This window comes from Mixophyes fleayi, chromosome 5 (genome assembly GCF_038048845.1).
Source record: "Mixophyes fleayi isolate aMixFle1 chromosome 5, aMixFle1.hap1, whole genome shotgun sequence".
Lineage (NCBI taxonomy): Eukaryota > Metazoa > Chordata > Amphibia > Anura > Limnodynastidae > Mixophyes > Mixophyes fleayi.
In genome coordinates this window covers 751,658-779,511 of record NC_134406.1, presented here as the reverse complement: position 1 = coordinate 779,511, position 27,854 = coordinate 751,658, and the positions used below count along the sequence as shown (strand labels likewise).

General features: G+C 46.8%; 1 protein-coding gene across 2 annotated transcripts; it reads left to right on the top strand.

Moving 5' to 3' along the window:
• The first annotated feature begins 2,644 nt into the window (after nt 1-2,644).
• GRINA (glutamate ionotropic receptor NMDA type subunit associated protein 1) lies at nt 2,645-27,216 on the top strand. Of its 2 annotated transcripts, none has more exons than XM_075211492.1 (7): nt 2,645-2,708; nt 8,109-8,449; nt 8,627-8,751; nt 15,218-15,418; nt 15,763-15,891; nt 16,112-16,255; nt 25,905-27,216. In XM_075211492.1, the coding sequence occupies exons 2-7, from the start codon at nt 8,164-8,166 to the stop codon at nt 26,052-26,054; spliced, it is 1,035 nt and encodes a 344-aa protein (XP_075067593.1). In that variant the 5' UTR covers nt 2,645-2,708; nt 8,109-8,163; the 3' UTR covers nt 26,055-27,216. The 2 variants fall into 2 exon arrangements, with proteins under 2 accessions (XP_075067593.1, XP_075067594.1); XM_075211493.1 differs by lacking the exon at nt 2,645-2,708 and adding an exon at nt 2,726-2,833.
• Nucleotides 27,217-27,854: the final 638 nt, after the last annotated feature.

The following is a 27,854-nucleotide window of genomic DNA, read 5'->3' as shown; positions in this document are numbered from 1 at the left end:
GATATGTGACAGGATACATGTAGTGATGGAGATGTACATGGAGTGTGTGTGTGTGATATGTGACAGGATACATGTAGTGATGGAGATGTACATGGAGTGTGTGTGTGATATGTGACAGGATACATGTAGTGATGGAGATGTACATGGAGTGTGTGTGTGTGATATGTGACAGGATACATGTAGTGATGGAGATGTACATGGAGTGTGTGTGTGTGATATGTGACAGGATACATGTAGTGATGGAGATGTACATGGAGTGTGTGTGTGATATGTGACAGGATACATGCAGTGATGGAGATGTACATGGAGTGTGTGTGTGATATGTGACAGGATACATGTAGTAATGTAGATGTACATGGACTGTGTGTGTGTGATATGTTACAGGATACATGTAGTAATGTAGATGTACATGGAGTGTGTGTGTGTGATATGTGACAGGATACATGTAGTGATGTAGATGTACATGGACTGTGTGTGATATGTGACAGGATACATGTAGTGATGTAGATGTACATGGACTGTGTGTGATATGTGACAGGATACATGTAGTGATGGAGATGTACATGGACTGTGTGTGTGTGATATGTGACAGGATACATGCAGTGATGTAGATGTACATGGAGTGTGTGTGTGATATGTGACAGGATACATGTAGTGATGGAGATGTACATGGAGTGTGTGTGTGATATGTGACAGGATACATGCAGTGATGTAGATGTACATGGAGTGTGTGTGTGATATGTGACAGGATACATGTAGTGATGTAGATGTACATGGACTGTGTGTGATATGTGACAGGATACATGTAGTGATGGAGATGTACATGGACTGTGTGTGTGTGATATGTGACAGGATACATGCAGTGATGTAGATGTACATGGAGTGTGTGTGTGATATGTGACAGGATACATGTAGTGATGGAGATGTACATGGAGTGTGTGTGTGATATGTGACAGGATACATGCAGTGATGTAGATGTACATGGAGTGTGTGTGTGATATGTGACAGGATACATGCAGTGATGTAGATGTAGATGGAGTGTGTGTGTGATATGTGACAGGATACATGTAGTGATGGAGATGTACATGGACTGTGTGTGTGTGATATGTGACAGGATACATGTAGTGATGTAGATGTACATGGAGTGTGTGTGTGTGATATGTGACAGGATACATGTAGTGATGTAGATGTACATGGAGTGTGTGTGTGTGATATGTGACAGGATACATGTAGTGATGTAGATGTACATGGAGTGTGTGTGTGATATGTGACAGGATACATGCAGTGATGTAGATGTACATGGAGTGTGTGTGTGATATGTGACAGGATACATGTAGTGATGGAGATGTACATGGACTGTGTGTGTGTGATATGTGACAGGATACATGCAGTGATGTAGATGTACATGGACTGTGTGTGTGTGATATGTGACAGGATACATGTAGTGATGTAGATGTACATGGAGTGTGTGTGTGATATGTGACAGGATACATGTAGTGATGTAGATGTACATGGAGTGTGTGTGTGATATGTGACAGGATACATGCAGTGATGTAGATGTACATGGAGTGTGTGTGTGATATGTGACAGGATACATGTAGTGATGGAGATGTACATGGAGTGTGTGTGTGATATGTGACAGGATACATGTAGTGATGGAGATGTACATGGAGTGTGTGTGTGATATGTGACAGGATACATGTAGTGATGGAGATGTACATGGACTGTGTGTGTGTGATATGTGACAGGATACATGCAGTGATGTAGATGTACATGGAGTGTGTGTGTGATATGTGACAGGATACATGCAGTGATGTAGATGTACATGGAGTGTGTGTGTGATATGTGACAGGATACATGCAGTGATGTATATACACGTTACATATGGAGGTGACCCAAGTGGGGTTTCCGGTGACGCGGCCGCGGAGGAGGGGGCGGAACGGGGACATTAGTGGGCGGGGATATAAAGAAGGGGGCGGGGACAGTAGTAGGCGGGGATATGTAGACGAGGGACGGGGACAGTAGTGGGCGGGGATATGAAGGAGGGGGCGGGGATATGTAGACGAGGGACAGGGACAGTAGTGGGCGGGGATATGAAGGAGAGGACGGGGACAGTAGTGGGCGGGGATATGAAGGAGGGGGCGGGGATATGTAGACGAGGGACAGGGACAGTAGTGGGCGGGGATATGAAGGAGAGGACGGGGACAGTAGTAGGCGGGGATATGAAGGAGGGGGCGGGGACAGTAGTAGGCGGGGATATGAAGGAGGGGGCGGGGATATGAAGGAGAGGACGGGAACAGTAGTGGGCGGGGATATGAAGGGGAGGACGGGGACAGTAGTGGGCGGGGATATGAAGGGGAGGACGGGGACAGTAGTGGGCGGGGATATGAAGGAGGGGGCGGGGATACGAAGGAGAGGACGGGGACAGTAGTGGGCGGGGATATGAAGGAGGGGGCGGGGATATGAAGGAGAGGACGGGGACAGTAGTAGGCGGGGATATGTAGACGAGGGACAGGGACAGTAGTGGGCGGGGATATGAAGGAGAGGACGGGGACAGTAGTAGGCGGGGATATGTAGACGAGGGACAGGGACAGTAGTGGGCGGGGATATGAAGGAGAGGACGGGGACAGTAGTAGGCGGGGATATGAAGGAGGGGGGCGGGGACAGTCTGTATCTGCAGTGGGAGTGAGGCCGGATCTCGCTGTCAGGTGAGTGTCTATATAGCTCCGTAGAGTGTCAGTTCTTGGGGTGACAGCAGCTGATGGGGATGGTACAAGAAGGCCTGATCTCTTCCTGTGCCTCATCCGGGTGTCTGTACCTCACCCGGTGACTGGTGAGCGGATCATGTGATGTCATGGTTGTTTATGTAACTCTCATTACATATGTCTACACACATACATGGGTCACCTCTCTATATATACATATATACACGGAGCACATCTACATACATACATACATACAGCAAACAGTATTATACTCATTATATGTCTCTGTACATACATGGTATCCCCTTTACACATATATCTACATACTTCTAGCACATATTATCACCCTCATAATACACTGATAATGTGGGGACGGGGGAGGGGTGTCGGGGACACTGATAATGTGGGGACAGGGGTGTCGGGGACACTGATAATGTGGGGACAGGGGAGGATCTTTCTTGTGTCGGGGACACTGATAATATGGGGACGGGGAGGGGTGTCGGGGACACTGATAATGTGGGGACAGGGGTGTCGGGGACACTGATAATGTGGGGACGGGGAGGGGTGTCGGGGACACTGATAATGTGGGAACAGGGGTGTTGGGGACAGTGATAATGTGGGGACGGGGGAGGGGTATCCGGGAAACTGATAATGTGGGGATGGAGGAGGGGTGTCGGGGCAACTGATAATGTGGGAACAGGGGTGTTGGGGACAGTGATAATGCGGGGACGGGGAGGGGTGTTGGGGACACTGATAATATGGGGACGGAGGAGGGGTGTCGGGGACACTGATAATGTGGGGACGGGGAGGGGTGTCGGGGACACTGATAATGTGGGGACGGGGGTGTTGGGGACACTGATAATGTGGGAACAGGGGTGTTGGGGACAGTGATAATGCGGGGACGGGGGAGGGGTGTCGGGGACACTGATAATGTGGGGAGGGGTGTTGGGGACACTGATAATGTGGGAACAGGGGTGTTGGGGACACTGATAATGTGGGAACAGGGGTGTTGGGGACAGTGATAATGCGGGGACGGGGAGGGGTGTCGGGGACACTGATAATGTGGGGACGGAGGAGGGGTGTCGGGGACACTGATAATGTGGGGACAGGGGTGTTGGGGACACTGATAATGTGGGGACGGGGAGGGGTGTCGGGGACACTGATAATGTGGGAACAGGGGTGTTGGGGACACTGATAATGTGGGGACGGGGAGGGGTGTCGGGGACAGTGATAATGTGGGGACGGGGGAGGGGTGTCCGGGAAACTGATAATGTGGGGACGGAGGAGGGGTGTCGGGGACACTGATAATGTGGGGGCGGGGAGGGGTGTCGGGGACACTGATAATATGGGGACGGAGGAGGGGTGTCGGGGACACTGATAATGTGGGGACAGGGGTGTTGGGGACACTGACAATGTGGGGACGGGGAGGGGTGTCGGGGACACTGATAATATGGGGACGGAGGAGGGGTGTCGGGGACACTGATAATGTGGGGAGCGGTGTCGGGGACACTGATAATGTAGGGACGGGGGAGGGGTGTCGGGGACACTGATAATGTGGGGAGGGGTGTCGGGGACACTGATAATGTGGGTAAGGGGGAGGGGTGTCGGGGACACTAATAATGTGGGGACGGGGGAGGGGTGTCGGGGACACTGATAATGTGGGGACAGGGGAGGGGTATCCGGGACTCTGATAAAGTAGGGACAGGGGAGGATCTTTCTTGTGTCCGGGACACTGATAATGTGGGGACAGGGGTGTCGGGGACACTGATAATATGGGGACGGAGGAGGGGACACCTGTAATGTGGGGACAGGGGAGGATCTTTCTTGTGTCGGGGACACTGATAATGTAGGGATGGGGAGGGGTGTCGGGGACACTGATAATGTGGGGACGGAGGAGGGGTGTCGGGGACACTGATAATGTGGGAACGGAGGAGGGGTGTCGGGGACACTGATAATATGGGGACGGAGGAGGGGTGTCGGGGACACTGATAATGTGGGGAGGGGTGTCAGGGACACTGATAATGTGGGAACGGGTGTCGGGGACACTGATAATGTGGGGACATGGAGGGGTGTCGGGGACACTGATAATGTGGGAACAGGGGTGTCGGGGACACTGATAATGTGGGGACAGGGGAGAATCTTTCTTGTGTCCGGGACACTGATTATGTGGGGAGGGGTGTCGGGGACACTGATAATGTGGGGACAGGGGTGTCGGGCACACTGATAATATGGGGACGGAGGAGGGGTGTCGGGGACACTGATAATGTGGGGACAGGGGAGGATCTTTCTTGTGTTGGGGACAGTGATAATGCGGGGACGGGGGAGGGGTATCCGGGAAACTGATAATGTGGGGACGGGGAGGGTTGTCGGGGACACTGATAATGTGGGGACGGGGAGGGGTGTCGGGGACACTGATAATGTGGGAACAGGGGTGTCGGGGACACTGATAATATGGGGACGGAGGAGGGGTGTCGGGGACACTGATAATGTAGGGAGGGGTGTCGGGGACACTGATAATATGGGGACGTAGGAGGGGTGTCGGGCACACTGATAATGTGGGGAGGGGTGTCGGGGACACTGATAATGTGGGGAGGGGTGTCGGGGACACTGATGATGTGGGTAAGGGGGAGGTGTGTCGGGGACACTGATAATGTGGGGACGGGGGAGGGGTTGTCAGGGACACTGATAATGTGGGGACAGGGGAGGGGTATCCGGGACTCTGATAAAGTAGGGACAGGGGAGGATCTTTCTTGTGTCCGGGACACTGATAATGTGGGGACAGGGGGTGTCGGGGACACTGATAATATGGGGACGGAGGAGAGGTGTCGGGGACACTGATAATGTGGGGACATGGGTGTCGGGGACACTGATAATATGGGGACGGAGGAGGGGTGGCGGGGACACTGATAATGTGGGGACAGGGGTGTCGGGGACACTGATAATGTGGGGACGGGGGAGGGGTATCTGGGAAACTGATAATGTGGGGACAGGGGTGTCGGGGACACTGATAATATGGGGATGGAGGAGGGGTGTCGGGGACACTGATAATGTGGGGAGGGGGTGTCGGGGACACTGATAATGTGGGGAAGGGGGGGGCGGTGTCGGGGACACTGATAATGTGGGAACAGGGGTGTCGGGGACACTGATAATGTAGGGACGGGGAGGGGTGTCGGGGACACTGATAATGTGGGATCAGGGGTGTTGGGGACAGTGATAATGCAGGGACGGGGAGGGGTGTCGGGGACACTGATAATATGGGGACGGAGGAGGGGTGTCGGGGACACTGATAATGTGGGGACAGGGGTTTTGGGGACACTGATAATGTGGGGACGGGGAGGGGTGTCGGGGACACTGATAATGTGAGGACGGGGAGGGGTGTCGGGGACACTGATAATGTGGGAACAGGGGTGTCGGGGACACTGATAATATGGGGACGGAGGAGGGGTGTCGGGGACACTGATAATGTAGGGAGGGGTGTCGGGGACACTGATAATATGGGGACATGGGTGTCGGGGACACTGATAATATGGGGACGGAGGAGAGGTGTCGGGGACACTGATAATGTGGGGACATGGGTGTCGGGGACACTGATAATATGGGGACGGAGGAGGGGTGGCGGGGACACTGATAATGTGGGGACAGGGGTGTCGGGGACACTGATAATGTGGGGACGGGGGAGGGGTATCTGGGAAACTGATAATGTGGGGACAGGGGTGTCGGGGACACTGATAATATGGGGATGGAGGAGGGGTGTCGGGGACACTGATAATGTGGGGAGGGGTGTCGGGGACACTGATAATGTGGGGAAGGGGGGGGCGGGTGTCGGGGACACTGATAATGTGGGAACAGGGGTGTCGGGGACACTGATAATGTAGGGACGGGGAGGGGTGTCGGGGACACTGATAATGTGGGATCAGGGGTGTTGGGGACAGTGATAATGCAGGGACGGGGAGGGGTGTCGGGGACACTGATAATATGGGGACGGAGGAGGGGTGTCGGGGACACTGATAATGTGGGGACAGGGGTTTTGGGGACACTGATAATGTGGGGACGGGGAGGGGTGTCGGGGACACTGATAATGTGAGGACGGGGAGGGGTGTCGGGGACACTGATAATGTGGGAACAGGGGTGTCGGGGACACTGATAATATGGGGACGGAGGAGGGGTGTCGGGGACACTGATAATGTAGGGAGGGGTGTCGGGGACACTGATAATATGGGGACGTAGGAGGGGTGTCGGGGACACTGATAATGTGGGGAGGGGTGTCGGGGACACTGATAATGTGGGTAAGGGGGAGGGGTGTCGGGGACACTGATAATGTGGGGATGGGGGAGGGGTGTCAGGGACACTGATAATGTGGGGACAGGGGAGGATCTTTCTTGTGTCCGGGACACTGATAATGTGGGGACAGGGGTGTCGGGGACACTGATAATATGGGGACGGAGGAGAGGTGTCGGGGACACTGATAATGTGGGGACATGGGTGTCGGGGACACTGATAATGTGGGGACGGGGGAGGGGTATCCGGGAAACTGATAATGTGGGGACAGGGGTGTCTGGGACACTGATAATATGGAGACGGAGGAGGGGTGGCGGGGACACTGATAATGTGGGGACAGGGGTGTCGGGGACACTGATAATGTGGGGACGGGGGAGGGGTATCTGGGAAACTGATAATGTGGGGACAGGGGTGTCGGGGACACTGATAATATGGGGATGGAGGAGGGGTGTCGGGGACACTGATAATGTGGGGAGGGGTGTCGGGGACACTGATAATGTGGGGAAGGGGGAGCGGTGTCGGGGACACTGATAATGTGGGAACAGGGGTGTCGGGGACACTGATAATGTAGGGACGGGGAGGGGTGTCGGGGACACTGATAATGTGGGATCAGGGGTGTTGGGGACACTGATAATATGGGGACGGAGGAGGGGTGTCGGGGACACTGATAATGTGGGGACGGGGGAGGGGTGTCGGGGACACTGATAATGTGGGGACGGGGGAGGGGTGTCGGGGACACTGATAATGTGGGAACAGGGGAGGATCTTTTCTGTGGGGTAATGAGTAATTCTGATACATCTTGTCCATGTGCTGTGTATATATAATTCTGCATTAGATACCACATAAAATAAGGATATGGAGAGCCTGTCTGGTATTGGAGGGAATATGAGGAATAGGGGAGAGATCCGTGGAATAGTCTCCAGCAGTACAGTACAATTATTCAGTAATGCACAATATGATTATGGTTTAGAATTGATATAAAATAGTCCCCAATTAACGAGCGCACACAAGATGGGGCAAATTTGATGGACCTGAGGCTTCTTTTCTGCAATTAGATTCTGTTTATCTGTACATAGGGCAGTGGATGAAAGAGGAGATTGTAAATGAAATTATTCTGTTTTACAGGAACCGGATTTATTGGAATCCAGATTTCCTTTCCAAGCTTCTGCTGATATTAAGAATGTCCCACGAGAAGAGTTTCCTGGTCACAGGAGATCCATACGCTAATCCCCCCTATCCTGTAGGACAAGGTCCTCCGCCACCCCCTGGATATGGTCAGCCACCATACCCTAATGTTGCACCTTATCCTAATACAGCCCCTTACCCCGCTGATGTACCCTACCCTAACTCTGTTCCCTACCCCAGCCAGCCCCCATATCCTCCCGCTTACTCCACTGGCCCTTATCCCAGCCAACCATACCAACATCCTCCGTATGCGCAGGGTGGATACCCCTCGGAGCCAAGTGGTGAGTACACAGTGTCCTTCATTATAATGCATGTTGCAGCTGGTTCAACCTGTTGTTTTATTTGTAACAATGCAAGATGTATAAATACTGTGCTCTGGTGATTGAACCTACTGTATCTGATTATATTTGACTCTCTCACTCTTCGGCCTCACACCTCATTGTCTATATCACTCTTAGATTTTGGCTCACCGATACACAGCACCACTTACCATGAAGAGGGACCGCCCTCATATTGTGACAACCAAGATTTTCCCACCAGCCACTGGGATGATAAAAATATCCGCAGAGCGTTTATCCGTAAGGTGAGTTTGACAAATATGTGCGTGAAATATATGAGTAAGTAGAGTTCAGCTTTCACCCAAGAAGTCAGAAAAGCAGCTCCTGTAACTCCCACCACTGCTCCTCCCCTCGTACATGGAAACCAGAAACTGCAGAAGAAAGTGCGAAGTACCAGGGAGGTGCGTGCGTGACAAGTCCCCCAAAGCGGAGGTTCCACCTTTCTACGATATGGGGGGCAATACATAAGAAGTGGGGGAAAATGAATATAATATATACTAATATATACCTCCTTCTAAATCTTCTAACATTGATCTCTCCATCACCGTTAATATCACCACCATCTCTCCTGTCACCCAACTCTGCTGCCTGGGTGTCCCCCTTGACTCCTCCCTCTCTTTTGTCCCCCACATTCAATCTCTTGTCCAATCCTGTCGTTTCCAACTTTGGAGTATTATCCACATCCGGTCCTTCCTTTCTCATGACGCCACCAAAACTATTATCCACGATCTTATAATTTCCCGTCTCCATTATTGTAACCTTCACCTCACCTTCCTCCCTCACTCCCATCTTGCACCCATTCGCTCTATTCTCAATTCGGCTGCGAGACTCCTCTTTTCTTTATATGCTGCTCTTCCTCTGCCTCCCTCTCTGCCTTACATCGGCTCCCTTTCCCCTACAGAATCCTCTTCAAACTCCTCACCCTCACCTACAAGGCTCTTTCCCATTCCAAGGCCCCTTATATCTCCAACCTCCTCTCCATTCACACTCCCGCCCGTTCCTTGCCTTAGGCCAATGACTGTCGCCTTCTCCTCCACACTGATCACCTCATCCCACGCCAAAATTCAAGACTTCTCCCGTGCTGCCCCCTTCACTGGAACGACCTCCCTCGCTCCATCCATCTGTCCCCTAATTTGAGCACTTTCAAATGGGCTCTCAAAGCCTACGGGCTATCCACCTAACCTTCTCCAACCGTGTTCTCCTCATCTCACTCTTCCCTGTCTCTTACACCTGATCCCCTCCACTGTCTCCTATTGTGCCTGCTGTCTGTTTCCCCTCCCTTTAGTATGTAAGCTCCTACGAGGTCCCTCTTCCCTTCTGTCTCAATTCAATTTTTTCTTCTCCGAAGTAGCTTATTATTATTAATAATGTGTGTAAGTATACATACATTATGATAACTGCTATGGATAGATATGGTGACAGTTTCCACATGTATGTATGTGTATATTTACACTCTCCGCCAGGGACCACTTTATTCGGAACACCTGCTCGTTCAATTGGCCAATCAGCTAGAAGCATGCAGACATGGTCAAGAGATTCACTAGTTGTTCAGATCGAACTCCAGAATGTGGAAGAAATGTGATCTAAGTGAGTTTCACCTAGAATGATTGTTGGTGCCAGCTGACTAATCTGCAGCAACTGGGTGATGCTATCAAGCAACATGAACCAAAATCTATAAATAACTGGTAGAAATCATGCCACGAAGATTTCATGCTGATAGAGATATATATATATATATGAGATACAAAAAGACAGGGGGCGCCAACCATAGTGTATTAAAAGTGATATATGACACTCTCCACAGGTATGTAGTGCTCGTACCGAATAATCAGTAAATCTGGGCCAAGATTAGCAGTCACTCTGATAGTACCGGATAAGATAGGAATCCTCTCAACGGGCCCTTAATTCAGATGGCACATCCAGTCATATGTACTACCGCTAATTTTTGGGAAAAGGGCAAAGAGACATAAGATGCCGAGAAAGTCCAGGACATATGTCTTTCATGGCGATAGCCGCTCTCCGAAGGAATTCCTTTAAAACGGCAATGTCTTTACAGGCATGTTCTGCCTGTAAAGACATTGCCGTTTTAAATCTACCCTGCAAAGCTGCCGAATATTGTCGATTTGCAAAATGTTTGATACATTTACCCCCGGTTACCTTGAACCATCTGTGGGGTAAAACAAGTCTCCCAGGCTTTGGTGCTGGAGTCTGTTTGACAATGAGCTGTTCTGAGATGAGTGTTTCTTGGATCCTTTTTATGGGTTCCTTGCACCAATCTAGAGATTGATTCTGTTATCTTTATTTCTTGAGATAGAGACTCTTGTTTGTTCTGTAGGAAAATTATCGCTTTGTCTGTTATTATTCTTTTGATTCTCCGACTACCAAAATATCGCCCAGGTAGCCCCAGACCATTATTTTATCATCTTTTATTTATAGCACGCCACAAAAGATCTGCAGCGCCGTACAAGACATTCACAGTAGTATACAGCAGACAGCAACTATCCATAATACATTACATAATGCATGAAAAACAAAAGAATTCATAGACCAGACATATTAATTAAACACGGAAAATGTGATCATGCAGATCAAGTTATTTAGGAGACAATGAGTGAGAGTGATGGGAATGTCCAGTGCGATGTAGGCCTGGAATCAGAACACAGCTAGAGGAAGAGGAGGAATCCCGTTATATAGTAGCAGGTCAGGGGAAATGACATTAACAGGTTAACATCATTAGTTTATTTTATGTAGGCAGTGGAAGAAGCAATGGGACAGGGGCTCATCCACTGACACTGCATTTAGAGACACAATTTGCGCCAAAATCACAGCAACCAACCAAATTCTTGCTTTCATTGTCTAATTTACACTGGACAGATTAAAGGTGATTGTTGGTTGGTGACTGTGGATCAGCGCATATTATACACCTAAATACAGTGCTGGTGGATGAGCCATAGAGACCACTAGTGTAGGTGGTGGACACCCGTATATGACAGGGATAAAACTGTTTTCATACAAGCTAAACCCCACAAATCAATCTGTTCTTTTCTGCCATCAGATGTTACGTTTCTACCCACAAAGCACTACTGAGCTTTCCTAATTTTTATATTACCGTTATTCCTTTCGTTACATAGAAGTGAAGGAGTTTAGCAGTATAAATTCAGATACTCTGTGCTTGTCCTGAGCCTTGTACATGATATAAATACTCTGTATTGGTGTCGTCACATGACTTATAATTACACAGATAAAATCAGATGGAAGAAAAAGCTAAATGATCAAAATTTTAACTAAACAAAGTCAAGTGGAAGAAGGAATAATAATTTATGACCATACTCTAAATATTCTTGATCATTGTATCCATAGGGACTGCAGATTCCCTTTTATGCAGCAGCAACACAATTTTCTCAATTGTATTTTATAGTTATTTTATTATATCTTTAGTGCCAATACGGTTATTTCTTATTCACCTACCCCTGACCCCAAATGTGAAGAGTATAGAACCTCCAAACTGATAACATTATGCTGAAATACGCTTAAAGATTTACAGCAGAGCGTAAATTGTCACTTGCAGGAAGATATAAATTGAAGTTGGCCATCAGTCTGTGACGGGAAAGACCTTTCTCGTTTCACAATGTCCTGTGTCTGACGTAACTTTGTGGAAGTTGCTTGTGTACTGGAATCTGATCATCTTTGTATTCTATATGATTCAAACTCCGAAAAAACTGGTTCAGAGGTAAAAATAAATGCAGAGAAATGTTGAGTATTAAAAAGCGATCAGTCTGCGTGTAGGTCACTCTTCATATAGGTCACTCTGTGTGTAGGTCACTCTTCACATAGGTCACTCTGCGTGTAGGTCACTCTGCGTGTAGGTCACTCTGCGTGTAGGTCACTCTTCACATAGGTCACTCTGTGTGTGTAGGTCACTCTTCACATAGGTCACTCTGTGTGTAGGTCACTCTTCACATAGGTCACTCTGCGTGTAGGTCACTCTGCGTGTAGGTCACTCTGCGTGTAGGTCACTCTGTGTGTAGGTCACTCTTCATATAGGTCACTCTGTGTGTAGGTCACTCTTCATATAGGTCACTCTCTGTGTAGGTCACTCTTCATATAGGTCACTCTGCGTGTAGGTCACTCTTCCTATAGGTCACTCTTCCTATAGGTCACTCTTCCTATAGGTCACTCTGCATGTAGGTCACTCTTCATATAGGTCACTCTGTGTGTAGGTCACTCTTCATATATGTCACTCTGTGTGTAGGTCACTCTTCATATAGGTCACTCTGTGTGTAGGTCACTCTCTGTGTAGGTCACTCTTCATATAGGTCACTCTGCGTGTAGGTCACTCTTCCTATAGGTCACTCTTCCTATAGGTCACTCTTCCTATAGGTCACTCTTCCTATAGGTCACTCTTCCTATAGGTCACTCTGCATGTAGGTCACTCCTTTACATAGGTCACTCTTCATATAGGTCACTCTTCACATAGGTCACTCTTCACATAGGTCACTCTTCATATAGGTCACTCTTCCTATAGGTCACTCTGTGTGTAGGTCACTTCATATAGGTCACTCTGTGTGTAGGTCGCTGTGTGTGTAGGTCACTCTTCATATAGGTCGCTGTGTGTGTAGGTCACTCTTCATATAGGTCGCTGTGTGTGTAGGTCACTCTTCATATAGGTCGCTGTGTGTGTAGGTCACTCTTCATATAGGTCGCTGTGTGTGTAGGTCACTCTTCATATAGGTCGCTGTGTGTGTAGGTCACTCTTCATATAGGTCACTCTGTGTGTAGGTCACTCTTCATATAAGTCACTCTGTGTGTAGGTCACTCTTCACATAGGTCACTGCGTGTAGGTCACTCTTCATATAGGTCACTCTGCGTGTAGGTCACTCTTCATATAGGCCACTCTGTGTGTAGGTCACTGCGTGTAGGTCACTCTTTATATAGGTGACTCTGCGTGTAGGTCGCTATGTGTGTAGGTCGCTATGTGTGTAGGTCACTCTGTGTGTAGGTCACTCTTCATATAGGTCACTGCGTGTAGGTCACTCTGCGTGTAGGTCGTTGTGTGTAGGTCACTATTAATATAGGTCACTCTGCGTGTAGGTCTCTCTTTATATAGGTCACTCTGCGTGTAGGTCGCTGTGCGTGTAGGTCGCTGTGCGTGTAGGTCACTCTGCGTGTAGGTCGCTGTGCGTGTAGGTCACTCTGCGTGTAGGTCACTCTGCGTGTAGGTCACTCTTCATATAGGTCACTCTTCATATAGGTCACTCTGCGTGTAGGTCACTCTGCATGTAGGTCACTGCGTGTAGGTCACTGCGTGTAGGTCACTCTTCATATAGGTCACTCTGTGTGTAGGTCACTCTTCATATAGGTCACTCTGCGTGTAGGTGACTTTACAGATGATTCTCTGCGTATAGATAATTTAAGTCTTCTGAAGGACGAGCTGTACAGTAGGATCAGATGTCTTTACGTTGGGTTATGTTGCAGATACCTGTGATCTTTGGCATTGTCAGACTATCGGACTTGACATCCTCAACTCATTGAAGCTTTCTGAGTGCTGTTATAGGGCGACCGCGTTCTAGTGACTCTGGTCATAAAGTGGTCGGACCTTCATGTGGAGAATATTTCAGATGTTTCTGGCAATGAAGGGATTCTTCAGACTTTCGGGAACGGAAGATCTTTGTGTCTGTTTAATGCTGATTACAGGGGTGGTTTACGGCTAATATAATGGAAGTGATGTTTGCACGGAGTATAACATAAAAGATGTGTAGGATAGACCTATCCAACCTGCGGCCCTCCAGGTGTTGTGAAACTTCAAGCCCCAGCATGCTTTGCCAGTAGACAGCCTGTTAATAGCTGGAAGGGCATGCTGGGACTTGTAGTTTCACAACATCTGGAGGGCCGCAGGTTGAACAGGCCTGGTCTAGGTAGTAGGGAAATTAAACCTTTATGGTGCTAATTAGGGAACAGTTAGAGTGGTATGGGGGGGGGGGTCACACATTCACTGGCTGGAACCTGAGAGACAGGTGTAACACCCTGGTCTGCCTGACCTCATGGAAGCCGTCCCTTGTGGGTGACACAGGTGTTACTCTGACATATTTTGGTGAATACTTTAAAACATTTGTGTTTATTGGTTTTCCTCTTTCTTTGACGTTTCTGTTCTTCAGTTGTGTGTTGTGATCTGTTCATGTGGATGTTGTTTGAAAGTGAGGTGAAATGTTATCTGTTAATCCCCAAACTCCACCCAGAACAGGTGGCACATGCTGTATAAATGTCCCTCCCGGGACTCTGTGCTTTTATTACCCCACTCAGATGAGCGGTCGATAGAAACCCTGATAGTACAATTTATTTATGCTTCTATTTGTGTTTTTGGAGGTGGAGAGAGATGATAACTTGTAAGGGGTAGAGGTGGGTGGACTTAGTGCGGCACTGGCTGTGTTGTGTAATGTGCTGAGCATAAGATACTGGTTACGTGGGCTGAATAATGTTATTGGTCATTGACCAGTATCCTATCGAACAATGTGCGTAACCCAGCCCGATAGTTTTATGTGCCGGCTGATTTATAACAACAATATCACTGGTGCCTGAGGTATGGATATATGTGTCCGTACTGCTGTGATGAAGGATAATATGTGGGATAGTGGTCAGTCTCTCATCCGATCTCTGTGCGGTCACATCCGTGTCTGTCTATCATTCTGACATTATGGGTCTTGTATCTCGCAGGTCTTCCTGGTCCTCACAGCTCAGCTACTGGTCACTTTTGCTTTCGTTGCCGTTTTCACCTTTGTGCAAGAAGTCCGAGATTATGTGAAAAAGAACACGTGGACTTATTACCTCTCATACGCAGTCTTCTTCTGCTCCCTCATCACCCTCAGCTGCTGCGGAGATTTCCGCCGCCGCCACCCCTGGAACCTCGTGGCCCTGGTAAGTTACAGATTCAGAAGTCAGGGTAAAGTCAAACGGTCAATATTTTGGGATGTCAGACTCTAACTTTGTGTCCTTCTGTGATAAATCTTCTCAATCCATCCGTTCCTCCCACTTCTGTCCATCTGTCTCTTCAATCTGTCCTAATATGAGCAGTCTATTTTAGGTATTGTGATCTCTGGTGCTGTCTACTGATGTCTTTTCTAACTCGTCTCTCAGTCTATCCGTTCCTACCCTCTTCTGTCCATCTGTCTCTTCAGTCTGACCTAATATGAGCAGTCTCTTTTGTCTATGCTGGTCTCTGATGCTGTCTAATGATGTCTCTCCGGACTCTTGTCTCTTAGTCCATTCTGACGCTCAGCCTGTCATACATGGTCGGTATGATTGCCAGCTTCTATGATACGGAAGCAGTGATAATGGCGCTCGGTATTACGGCTGCTGTTTGCTTCACTGTCGTCCTGTTCTCGCTGCAGGTGAGTGATAATGGAATAGGTGGAATTAATATTTTGTGGGATGTTTCACTCCTAGGACCACATACACCAGTGTTGAGTGGAGGCAGCGAGAGGCAACCACCCACCTGTTACTCTGTGACTTTGTATTCGGACAGGTCTAATAAGATACAGGCACTGATTACTGCATTATTCTCTATTCCAGTCACAAATAACCTGATAATCTTTCCTATATCTCCTGCAGACAAAATATGACTTCACTTCCTGCATGGGGGTCCTGATGGTCAGTCTGGTGGTCCTGCTCATTTTCTCCATACTCTGCATTTTCATCCGCAACAAGATATTGCAGATTGTGTACGCTGCCCTGGGGGCGCTGCTCTTTACCTGCGTAAGTTCATCTTGTATCGTGTGCGGGATATGGCTCCTGCTCTGATGATATGACACCTTCTTGCACAAATCATTTATCTGATCTCTATTAGATAATATAAATCGTACAGCGATTTTATTTTTTTTCATCCACAGTCTTAATTTCTCTATATATTCTAGTGTTTTAGTGTCAGGTCTTTGAAGAGATACCAGAAGCTGTGACCCATTGCCTAGTGATGCCACTGATCTATCTCTAGCACTACAATAAAAGTGGAGAGGGTGGGGATGGGCGGCTGGATCTTATTATTGCACTGCATGAATGATGGCCGTTTAGACCTCTGTCCGGGGAGACATTTTCCAGTAATGCTTTGCTGTAAACCACACATTGGCTGTTTACCTGACAGATCACTTTCTCTTACTAATTTCTTTACTTTATTTGGTCATAATCTGCAGCAATTACCAGTTCATAGTATTTGTTATCACACGTCCGGTCCTTCTGTGTTGTGGTTCTCCCATCCCCCATCTTTACGTCACAACTCAGACTCCTAGTGCAGGTAAATTACCAGGATGAGTAGGGACAGGTTAGACTGTTTTACCTTCTATGGGACCTAGAAGTAAGTATGGTGGGGTGATCTTTATGGCCAAGCAAACTTCAGGTTGTTTATATTTATTGTCACCAGATTAATGATAAAGAACACGTAATTGTCTCCGCACAGCGAGGCGTGTTACAGGACCCGGACTATATACTGCGCCAAGACGCCATATGTTCGTTCCACTCTATGGGGCCAAATTACTCTGGACACATAAAAATACTGTACCTTATCATGCCCAAAATTCTACTTATGGTGCCTGCGGGATTGGGAGCAGGAAGAAGCTTTTCAGCGCTTGGTTCTGTTGTAGTCCAAAGTCTGCCCAGGACGATCAGAAGCCTTGTTACCCACAGTCCATTTGTCTAGTTGATGAAAGTAACACTCATGTTTAGAGGAGAAGGAAGAGGGGTCTCATTACTGTGTTTACTAGCAGAGATTCTCCCATTTATTTCCTTTTTTTTCCCTACGTGTTGTAAACACCAATGACATAAATGGGAATAGCTTTGTACCGCGTGCTTCCAGTCATACTAACTGCAGTTATATCACATGTACACAGAGGCCTGCACTGACCCCTCCAGGTACTTGGTAGATGATCTTCCACATGCAGAACCAGCTGTACCCGTGCCTGGCATTCATAACGAGCATTTGCATTGGCTTTCATGGGGGAGGGGGGTTATTGGTTCTTTTATATATTTTTAAATAACATAAATCTACTAAGCAGCAAGAAACCCATTGCAGCAGTACAGTGGCAGCATAACATTACTTGTCAAATCATAGGTTTGTAAAGGAGACATTCAAGACCCAATTATAGAGCTGAGCAATGAATACATATCAAGAGGTGTAAACGATGCAACAACCAATCAGCAGCTCAGACTCCGGAACACACACTCAGGAACAGATAGAGTGAGCAGCACAACTGGCCATAGGAATAATACAAGTCAGAATATCCACAGACCATTATTCTTTCTCCACCAAACTTGCAGCCGTCAGTCCGCGTTCTGGTAGGTAGTGTTCTCCTGGCAGTACCTGTGCTGACGCTGCATCCAGAGGCAGTTTGGGATTCGGTAGTGAGTGTTACAGCCAAAGACGGGACATCTCCGCACTCGCCGGTGTGCTGAGCTCGTTTCTCATAGATGTTTCTATTTACTTCCTATGACAGTGCTACATTGCCAGTCACTCCGCTTTTCTGTACGGATCTTTCTCCTCCCATTGTGTGACTGGTGATTGCTTGGCTGGATACTGGATGTTCTGCAGCTGTAGCTGATGACCACACTAATTATAGGGGTGTTGACTTACTTTTGGCCATTTAGTATAGGTCACTTAGTAATTCTATCAAGACATAAATAACATTATTAGATAATTCACCGATAATAGGGAGGATTTATACGTAACTTATATGTGTATATGTGAGGATACCACCCTTAGCTGGGATGGAAGTTACCCTCTGTGGGATTCAACTCACTCGGGTAGACCAAGATATATCCAAAATAAGACTTTATTACGACAGCACAACACCACAAGACGTTCACAAGTTACAGGGTAAATGGTAGCACGTATTCTCCAGCAGCCTCCTGCAGTCAGCACTCCAAAGTCATAATCTCTGTCCCTTTCAGGGTCTTATCCTCCCGAAATATTACCACTACCGTTTAGCAAAACAGTTATGGTGTCTCCTAGCCTGGGTTACTAGCTCACACCAACCCTGTCCTGGTAGGGTTCCCTCCAGCGGCACCACAGTGCCTGGCCCAGAGTCCTTTTCACTGATGTCTTCTACACCAGGATCCTCCAAACTAGCATCCCCCCTGGCATTCTCCTCGCCCTATATTATTTTCTCTGTACCCAGGAAATAGGGTCAAATGTCTCCAACCTCCCCTTTACAGAAGGGGCCTCCCAGTCAACAATTTAGCTGCTAGACATACTGTCCCTGTTACCTTGATTAGACAATAGAATGGCTTGACTCAATTAGCTGTTTTGGCTGGATACACTACACATGGGGTTACAATAGTACATCAAGGAATGACACTGCACGCTTACATGGAACAATAAGACTTTTGACACATGATATCAGCAGGGTTACACAATATAAGTCTGTGATACCTTTTGATACAATTACATTTATATTGACACATATTGATACATTTCCCCATGCTATTTCAACCAATATATTACTGTGGAGGCACATTGCATATGAGTAGAAGTTCTAACCTCATTACCTCTCAGGTTATCTGTTGACCTAGCTAATTAACATGGGCTGCCAGCTAGTTAACTCAGACATTGTTCTGATAACAAACCTCATCTCAGCTGCACCCCATACAATACACATTTGAGACAAATGGTAATTACATTAGCTACCACAAGCAAAATGACTGCTGTTGTTCTGATATTTTCACACAGTATGGCAATATTGTTTCTATTTATACTACATACAATATCACAGGTAATAGTATGGGCAAAATGTGTCTAATAACATGAAATAATAATACACATAATACACCAATGCTCTGGTGTATATACTTAGACTGGGCCAAGGATTAAAAAGTACAATAAACCGTGAGAAACGGGTGATGATTACATAGTTCTCAGTCCAGTAGTACCCCGTTTCCTCACATTCCTCCCCTACTTTTTAAACTTGAGCCCCAGTCTCTTCTGCAGACACTACTGCAGGTTTTATGTGGTTTCCCACGAGATGAACCAATTTCCTGCTGGGCTGTGCGCAGCCTCCAGCGTTCACTTGCTGCACCTTGTTATATTCTTGTAGCCGCCAGCACCTATCAATTCCCAGAACCTCTGCGGGAAGTCTCGGTCTCCTGCTCCAGTAGCTACTCTGAGCCCTGCTGTCTAAGAGCCTTACCGACTGCCTTTCCCTGGTTGTCTGGGGTCCTGTCTGGCTACGCCTCCCCCTTTCCCAGTTCCCTTCTGCACTGGGATTACTCATTTCCCCAGTCTGCACCCGCTTATGCACAGGGTTCTTGCAGGAATCCTGCTGCACACTATCTCCTGCAGGGACTACTGAGAGTAACATCACGCAGTCATCAATGTCCTGCTTTTTATGCTGCCTTTTCCCCTCCTGTGTCCGAATGTCACTGTTGCAGCCATGCCCTAACATATTCTTGCAGTCTGCACAGTTGGCTATGTAGCGGTCTACATCCCTCGCTAAACCTAACCACATGAACTGCTGTCTGAGCCTGGCTCGTGTTCTCCTTTTTCCTCTGTGATCGGTACCCCCCTTCCCCATGGGCCTGAGCTATAAACCGATCCCGATATTCGGGTGGGACTACCAACCTGTACTTATGATTTGGGCTGGACACCGTATACAGTAACCCATCCAACCAAGCACAATCCTCTACCACCCCAGTCTTATACGACATATCTGCTAGTGCCCGCATCCCTTCTAGATCTGCATCTAGTAGCTGGGCTTCTTGCAGTCTAGATTTATCCTCCTCCCCCAGGACTAACCCCCCCTCAGGATGGTCTTGGCTACTCACCCTCAGAGGCCCGGAGATGGTAAAGAAAGGTTGCTGATACCCGTTAGTTACTGGCGTGTAGAAGTGGTTGTTCTTCCTCTGCCTGGGGCTCACCTTTCTATGGGCTTTTTCAACAAAATAATTCCTGAGGTCTTGCCCCAAATCATTGCCCAAAATCACCTCATTGGACATTCCTGCCATAACTCCAACTTCTACCAGGTTGTTACAATGGCCCCAATGCAACTGGACTTGGGCTGTTGGAATCTCTGCCCATCGTCCATCCTCCATCCTAATTTTAAAGTACTTGTTGGGGATAATTCTTCTGGAATCCACCAACTCGGGGCGTACCAGGGTGATGGCTGCCCCACAGTCTCTAAATCCTTGGGCTTTTCTGCCATCCACCCATACAGGTTTCAAGTGCCTGTAAAGGCGTCCTCCTGTTGTTTGCCTCATGTCAGCCACAGCATTGCAAGTGGCCTTTACCCCCCTCGCCTCTGGTGCATCAGGGTGGTAGTGTTTGTTTTTCCGGGGGTGGCTCCTGCCAACAACCCCCGTGGGAGGGAATTGGTCTAATTGACCTCCTTTCCTGGGACACTGCTGTTGAAGATGTCCCCAGTATTCACATCGAAGGCACCACTTCCCGACTTGTCCCAAGTGTGGTATTGCTTGTCCTTGACTGCTGGGTCGCCTTTGGCCTTCACTCTGCCCCTTTTCTGCTTTATCCCAGGACTGTGGGTTACACTTTGCCACCCAATCCTGAAGGCTGGGAAATATCTCAGTCAGCCCTGCTTTTACCAGCTCAAGTCCTTTTCTCCGGATCCACTGACTGAGGACGTGCTGCAGCTCTTGACGAAGCTGACCATAGTCATAGCTTCCACTGTGCACTGCTGACTGGCCTGGGGTGGGGGATGTTTGTATTGTAGCTGCAATCTCCTGAATCCTTACTGGCTGCTCCTGGTCCTCATACAACTCCTTGGCTTTCAGGATTTCTGCAACATAAGTCCCAACTTGGGTGCCTTCCACTGCTGGGACCTCTGCTATTTTCATCCTGCCCGCATTATCGAGTAGGCACAGGTCCCATTTGCATAGTTTTTCCACTAGTTGTGGCCTGAAGTCATCCTGGGTAGTAGCAATTTCCCTTGTCTGGCATAATCCCCGGAGTTCATCCAGTTTTAGGGAGTTATACTTGATCATGTCTCACGTTTCTTGCAACTCCTCTGATAGGCTTCCTTTGGGTGCTGTGTAGCCCGTGCTGTGCTGTACCTACAAGGCCCTTGGACTGCAACCGCTTGCGTCCCTTGCAGCCTTCCCGGTTCTTGCAACACCGGGCCGAGTGATCCCACTGCTTGCCACCAAATGTGAGGATACCACCCTTAGCTGGGATGGAAGTTACCCTCTGTGGGATTCAACTCACTCGGGTAGACCAAGATATATCCAAAATAAGACTTTATTACGACAGCACAACACCACAAGACGTTCACAAGTTACAGGGTAAATGGTAGCACGTATTCTCCAGCAGCCTCCTGCAGTCAGCACTCCAAAGTCATAATCTCTGTCCCTTTCAGGGTCTTATCCTCCCGCAATATTACCACTACCGTTTAGCAAAACAGTTATGGTGTCTCCTAGCCTGGGTTACTAGCTCACACCAACCCTGTCCTGGTAGGGTTCCCTCCAGCGGCACCACAGTGCCTGGCCCAGAGTCCTTTTCACTGAGGTCTTCTACACCAGGATCCTCCAAACTAGCATCCCCCCTGGCATTCTCCTCGCCCTATATTATTTTCTCTGTACCCAGGAAATAGGGTCAAATGTCTCCAACCTCCCCTTTACAGAAGGGGCCTCCCAGTCAACAATTTAGCTGCTAGACATACTGTCCCTGTTACCTTGATTAGACAATAGAATGGCTTGACTCAATTAGCTGTTTTGGCTGGATACACTACACATGGGGTTACAATAGTACATCAAGGAATGACACTGCACGCTTACATGGAACAATAAGACTTTTGACACATGATATCAGCAGGGTTACACAATATAAGTCTGTGATACCTTTTGATACAATTACATTTATATTGACACATATTGATACATTTCCCCATGCTATTTCAACCAATATATTACTGTGGAGGCACATTGCATATGAGTAGAAGTTCTAACCTCATTACCTCTCAGGTTATCTGTTGACCTAGCTAATTAACATGGGCTGCCAGCTAGTTAACTCAGACATTGTTCTGATAACAAACCTCATCTCAGCTGCACCCCATACAATACACATTTGAGACAAATGGTAATTACATTAGCTACCACAAGCAAAATGACTGCTGTTGTTCTGATATTTTCACACAGTATGGCAATATTGTTTCTATTTATACTACATACAATATCACAGGTAATAGTATGGGCAAAATGTGTCTAATAACATGAAATAATAATACACATAATACACCAATGCTCTGGTGTATATACTTAGACTGGGCCAAGGATTAAAAAGTACAATAAACCGTGAGAAACGGGTGATGATTACATAGTTCTCAGTCCAGTAGTACCCCGTTTCCTCACAGTATATAACCAGTATAATTCCTCAGTAATACCCTGTGGAGCAACAGAATTAGACCAACCTATCCATTGAAGAGCCCATCACAGGCTCAGTGTGACCCACTTGGTGCCCCATGGTGTCATTGTACTATTTCCCTCAACATATACTGTATATAATATATAAGCCTGTGACACAGGAGGAGCTGCAGATTATACTGGATGTCCATATTGAGTCCTCATTGTATCTGCTGTCTCTGGTCAGTGGCTCGTGGCCATGAACGTCGTCTCTGTACCACTGAGAAGGTGGAAACAGAGTAATAATCTATTGCTCACTCTTCCTGTTCCAGGTTTAGTTATACTGCAGTGTTACTGGAACCCCTAAACCAGTCACACAAGTCAGCTGACCTCTAAGGTGTCATCTCAGGAACAATTTCTTCTAGGAAAACTACATCTTCACAACGTTTAAAGGGCCCAGGTCAGAATGATATCACTGCGATGGTTAAACTGAGCCCAAGGTGCTCTAATAAGGATACATTCTATTAATATTTTACTAATTATGTTACCCTGCATGGCCTCAATGAGGAATTAAATGATACTGGTTATATATGGTTACTCTTGTCTTTATATTATATGTAGCTGCGTAGACAAAGGATGATAATGTTCAGTATGGTATAGACAGATATCATTGTCTCCCTTACAAACCTTTTGACTTTGTGGCTCCATCACAATTATCCAACACACTTGGTCTCTATGTTGTGGGCTGTGGAACCGACACCGTGTTACTATGATGCTGAAGAGGTTTCTAAATACTGATCATTGTGGTGGTAATAAATATAATTCTTGTACCCAGATACAATTATAATATCTTTCTGAGCAGACCATTATAAACTGTGTTTTAACCCACTGATCATCTTTCTTCCTCTCTGTTATATTTAATACACTTGGATAGACATTTCATGTGTATACATATTCTCTATCACACACTCGTCACCTCTAGATCAGCTCCGTGCTGAGTGACAAGAAACCTAAACTGGGAGAGGATTACTTGTAATCTGGTTTAGCTCCTGTTGTCTTATCCATGTAACCCTTCGGCTGCTGAGTACACACTGTCACCCTCTGAGGGTCATTCTGTAACCATTCTCCGCACCCCAGAATATACATACTTATATTACACGAATGGTGGTAATTTATGTATAGTACAAACTGATGGACAATCTCCATTGACGTTTCTGTACATAAGATCTGTGTAACAGTGATTATACAGTAAAGATAATGCAGCTTTTTCCAACATAATTGCTTCCAAGAAAGGGCCGGATCCTGGAAATATTGTGGAAGGTAGAAGTGGCAGCAGTGGGAGAGGGACTGAATGTGGGGGATGTGAGGGAGAACTCAAGGCTGACATCCAGGCAGCAGATGTGGGCAGGGTAGAGGTGGTATTGGTAAGGGAGAGAGGGGAGATGAGAAGACCTTGGATAGGGGAAGACCATGATTTCTGTTTTCGACATGTTAAGTCTAAGAAAGTGCTGGGACATCCAAGGTGAGATGTCCAATAGACAACTGGAAAGGAAGGGAATGGAAAGTCATGAGAAAGGTCATGAGAAGAGACTTATAATTTGGGTACCAACAGTGTAGCGATGATTTCGGAGCTCAAAAGAGCTCATTAGATCACCAAGGGAAGAAATATAAAGGGAGAGCGGACCCTTGGGGGACGCCAACAGGTAGTGGAGGGCTTGCTGGAGGAAAGGGTGGTTAACAGGACTGAATGCCACTGAGAGGTAGGAAGAGAGAAATGAGCCTTTGATTTGGCAGTGAGATTGTTGGTGACCTTGGTTAGGGACATTTGTATGGAGTGGAGGAAACAAAAGCCAGATTGAAGAATGGGTCCAGGAGGGAGTTGGAAGACAGGAAGGAGGGGAGGTGGTTGAAGATGAAGGGGAGGAGGTAGATGGTGGTAGTTAGAGACACAAGGTCAAAGGGGGTTTTTTGAGTATGAGGAAGAAAAAGGTGTTTGAAGGAGGAGGGGAAATTACCAGAGGAGAGGGGTAGGTTGAGAATATGGGCGATGTGAGAGCAGACATCACGAGACGGGGATCGAGGGAGGCGAGAGGGTTCAGCATGATTAGCAAATACGATTTTTATTTTCCTTTGATTGGGTTTGTCTGCATATTTTTTTTTTATATGCAGCTTCCCATATATTTGATTTCTCTTCCTTTTTGTTTGAACTGTGATAAAATGAGGTGCTGGCACTTTCTATAAAGGATAACTCTGGCCCACCCCGCTGTTACATGTTAAATTACTTTTTATTTTGTCTCCTCTCTGTTAAGTATGGACAATATGTGCATGCTGTGGTCGTATGCTCTTTATTGCAACACTTGATGAAATGTATTCATTCTTTCTTGTGTAATTGTCTATTTAGAAATGTGTACAAGCACAGCCTGAGTATATGATCATGTGTCTCAGGGTGTTGCAATATCAGGTGTGGTCTGTAGAAGTTTGGTACAGATAAAAGTACAGTCATGGCCACAAGTTTTGAGAATGACACAAGTATTGGTATTGAGCGCTACCATCAGTCCTGTGTCATGCCAACAGTAAAGCATCCTGAGACCATTCATGTGTGGGGGGAGTGGGTTTACTCACAATTTTGCCTAACAACACATGGGTGGACAAACAAAAACCCACAAATTCTGATAAACTCCAAGCATTGATTAGACAAGAATGGGCGGCCATCAGTCAGTATGTGGCCCAGAAGTTGATTGACAGCTGCCAGGGCCAATTACAGAGGTCTTCAAACAGAAGGGTCAACACTGCAAATATTGACTCTTTGCATAAACTTAATGTAATTGTCAATAAAACCTTTGACACTGATGAAATGCTTAATGTTACTTCAGTATAACACAGCAACATCTGACAAAAAGGTCTAAAAACACTGAAGCAGCAAACTGTGTGAAAACCAATACTTGTGTCATTCTCAGAACGTTTGTATTGTTGTGCTGAACGTACAGCACAGTACATGCAGTACAATGTTTGAGCACTGTAGACGTGTGTAGGAAGCCGCACATTATGGTGTAACTTGTCTTTCTTTCCCTAGTTCTTGGCGGTGGACACACAGATGATCCTGGGTAACAAGCAGTTATCTCTCAGCCCGGAGGAATACGTGTTTGCTGCTCTCAATCTGTACACAGATATCATTAACATCTTTCTCTACATCCTGGCTATAATTGGTAAGGCCAAGGATTGATCATTGATCTTCTGCTCTCTGATTCCAAGCACTTCAACCTGTACCCAGGATTCTCTTATACAGTTCCAGTTAATATTTATATCCTCCCCTCTGGTATTTAGTGAATTTGCCTTTGAATGTTAATGCTTCTGGTATCTGTGAACTGCGCTGTTAGCAGCTTATCTGCTACTCATCTGAGTCCCTGGACACCTCTTACCCCTAATACCACCTACACAATCACCTGCAGCACTTTAGTAGACCCCAGCCCACCGTCACATTCCTAGTTCCACTCTTCATTTTTTATATCTTCAGCATTTCATCCCAGCTTCTACTTGAGTGCTGTTTATATTGTTGCATGTTCCTCCTTTATGGCACATGTCATGTTCTTTTTATAATGACAGTTGTTGGCTCTTATTGCACATAAACATTTTTCTATCCCTTAATGTGAATTCCTTTCCCCTCCAGTCAGGAGATTCCTTACTCCTTTCTTGAAAGGACTGGGGGACCCTGTGCTGGAATTGTATGCAGTTATACTAGCGGCAATTTCTATTTTACATGTATCCTGATTGCATGGATTGAGGACACAAGGTCCAAATCTGGACAATGCACGCTGCTTCCCTACAGGAGAAACATGCAATATTGTATACGTCAATTCAGAGCAGTGTATCATATAGTTATTATCTGACATTCTACGTTAGTATATATTATAGACAGTCACATAGACTGCGTGACCTGATTTTCATACTATCCGATTAGAACTGAAGGAACCAGTAGAGTGTTATATCCCCACATTGGCACAGTACATAATTAGTCTGCTACCTTGGCCATATACTGATTCTCATACGTTATCACAGAATATATAGATTTACTGTCTCAATCCTGGATAGTACATTATATCCCCCAACAGAGACTTGGACCCAGACATCTGGGGCAGGAACAGATCTTGTTAGACTCTTCTGTATTGTGGCGAAGACGTTATATTTATTGTATTCAAGAATGATGCAAGAACTGTTCTGAAACCTGGATGGCCATAAGTCCTGAAGCGTCCCTGGTGTTTGATTACTGATTTGTAACTGAGTTTCTGCAGAATGCCACAATAATTGATCATCTGCCCCTGTGGTCCTGCATGATGATGATGTTGACTGAAATTATTTGAATAAAATTGTTTTCCTCTTTAATGTTACGATTGTGTCTGTTTTCTATTAAGTGATATGGAGAAACTTAAGATGCTTTTGTGCAATTCACCACATACATTTATCAACACTTCTTCAATTGCTCAGGAGCTGTAGCTGGATAATTAGGCTTACGTTGTGAGGAACAAGGTGAGGTTAGGCTTAAATTAAGAGGGTAGGTTGTGGGGGAGTAGAGGAGAGTTTAGGCTGGGTACACACTACAGGGTCTTCAACCAATTATTGTGCCAATCAAATTATAAACAAGCATTCGGCCCATTATCACATTAGTGTGTATGCTCTAACGATTATTGTTCCAAAGCTCGTCGTATCGTTTCATTTGATTTTTAAAATTAACTAAAAATCTCATTCAACGATGGAACAATGTTGTTCCAATTCTGCAGTGTCTGCACCCAGGACTGGCAGTGTCCATAGATCTCTATGGAGGGTGCAGAGTCACCATCTTTTCAGCAGATGGTTATGACAGATGAAGAGCACAGATCTGAAGGTAACGTGTATAGTGTGTACACAGGAATCTGCTGATCGGGACTTTTTTCTTGCAGTCGTTCATAAAATCATTAATGATATAGCATCCGGAGAAATTTCTTGTAGTGTTTACCCGGCCTTAGGTTTAGGTTGAGGTGGGAGGGGG

Coding starts and splice junctions, on each gene's coding strand:
- GRINA (XM_075211492.1), top strand. CDS start 8,164: ATGTCCCACGAGAAGAGTTTCCTGGTCACAGGAGATCCATACGCTAAT. Junction 8,752..15,217: donor GCAGAGCGTTTATCCGTAAG/GTGAGTTTGACA, acceptor TGTATCTCGCAG/GTCTTCCTGGTCCTCACAGC. Junction 15,892..16,111: donor TCGTCCTGTTCTCGCTGCAG/GTGAGTGATAAT, acceptor TATCTCCTGCAG/ACAAAATATGACTTCACTTC.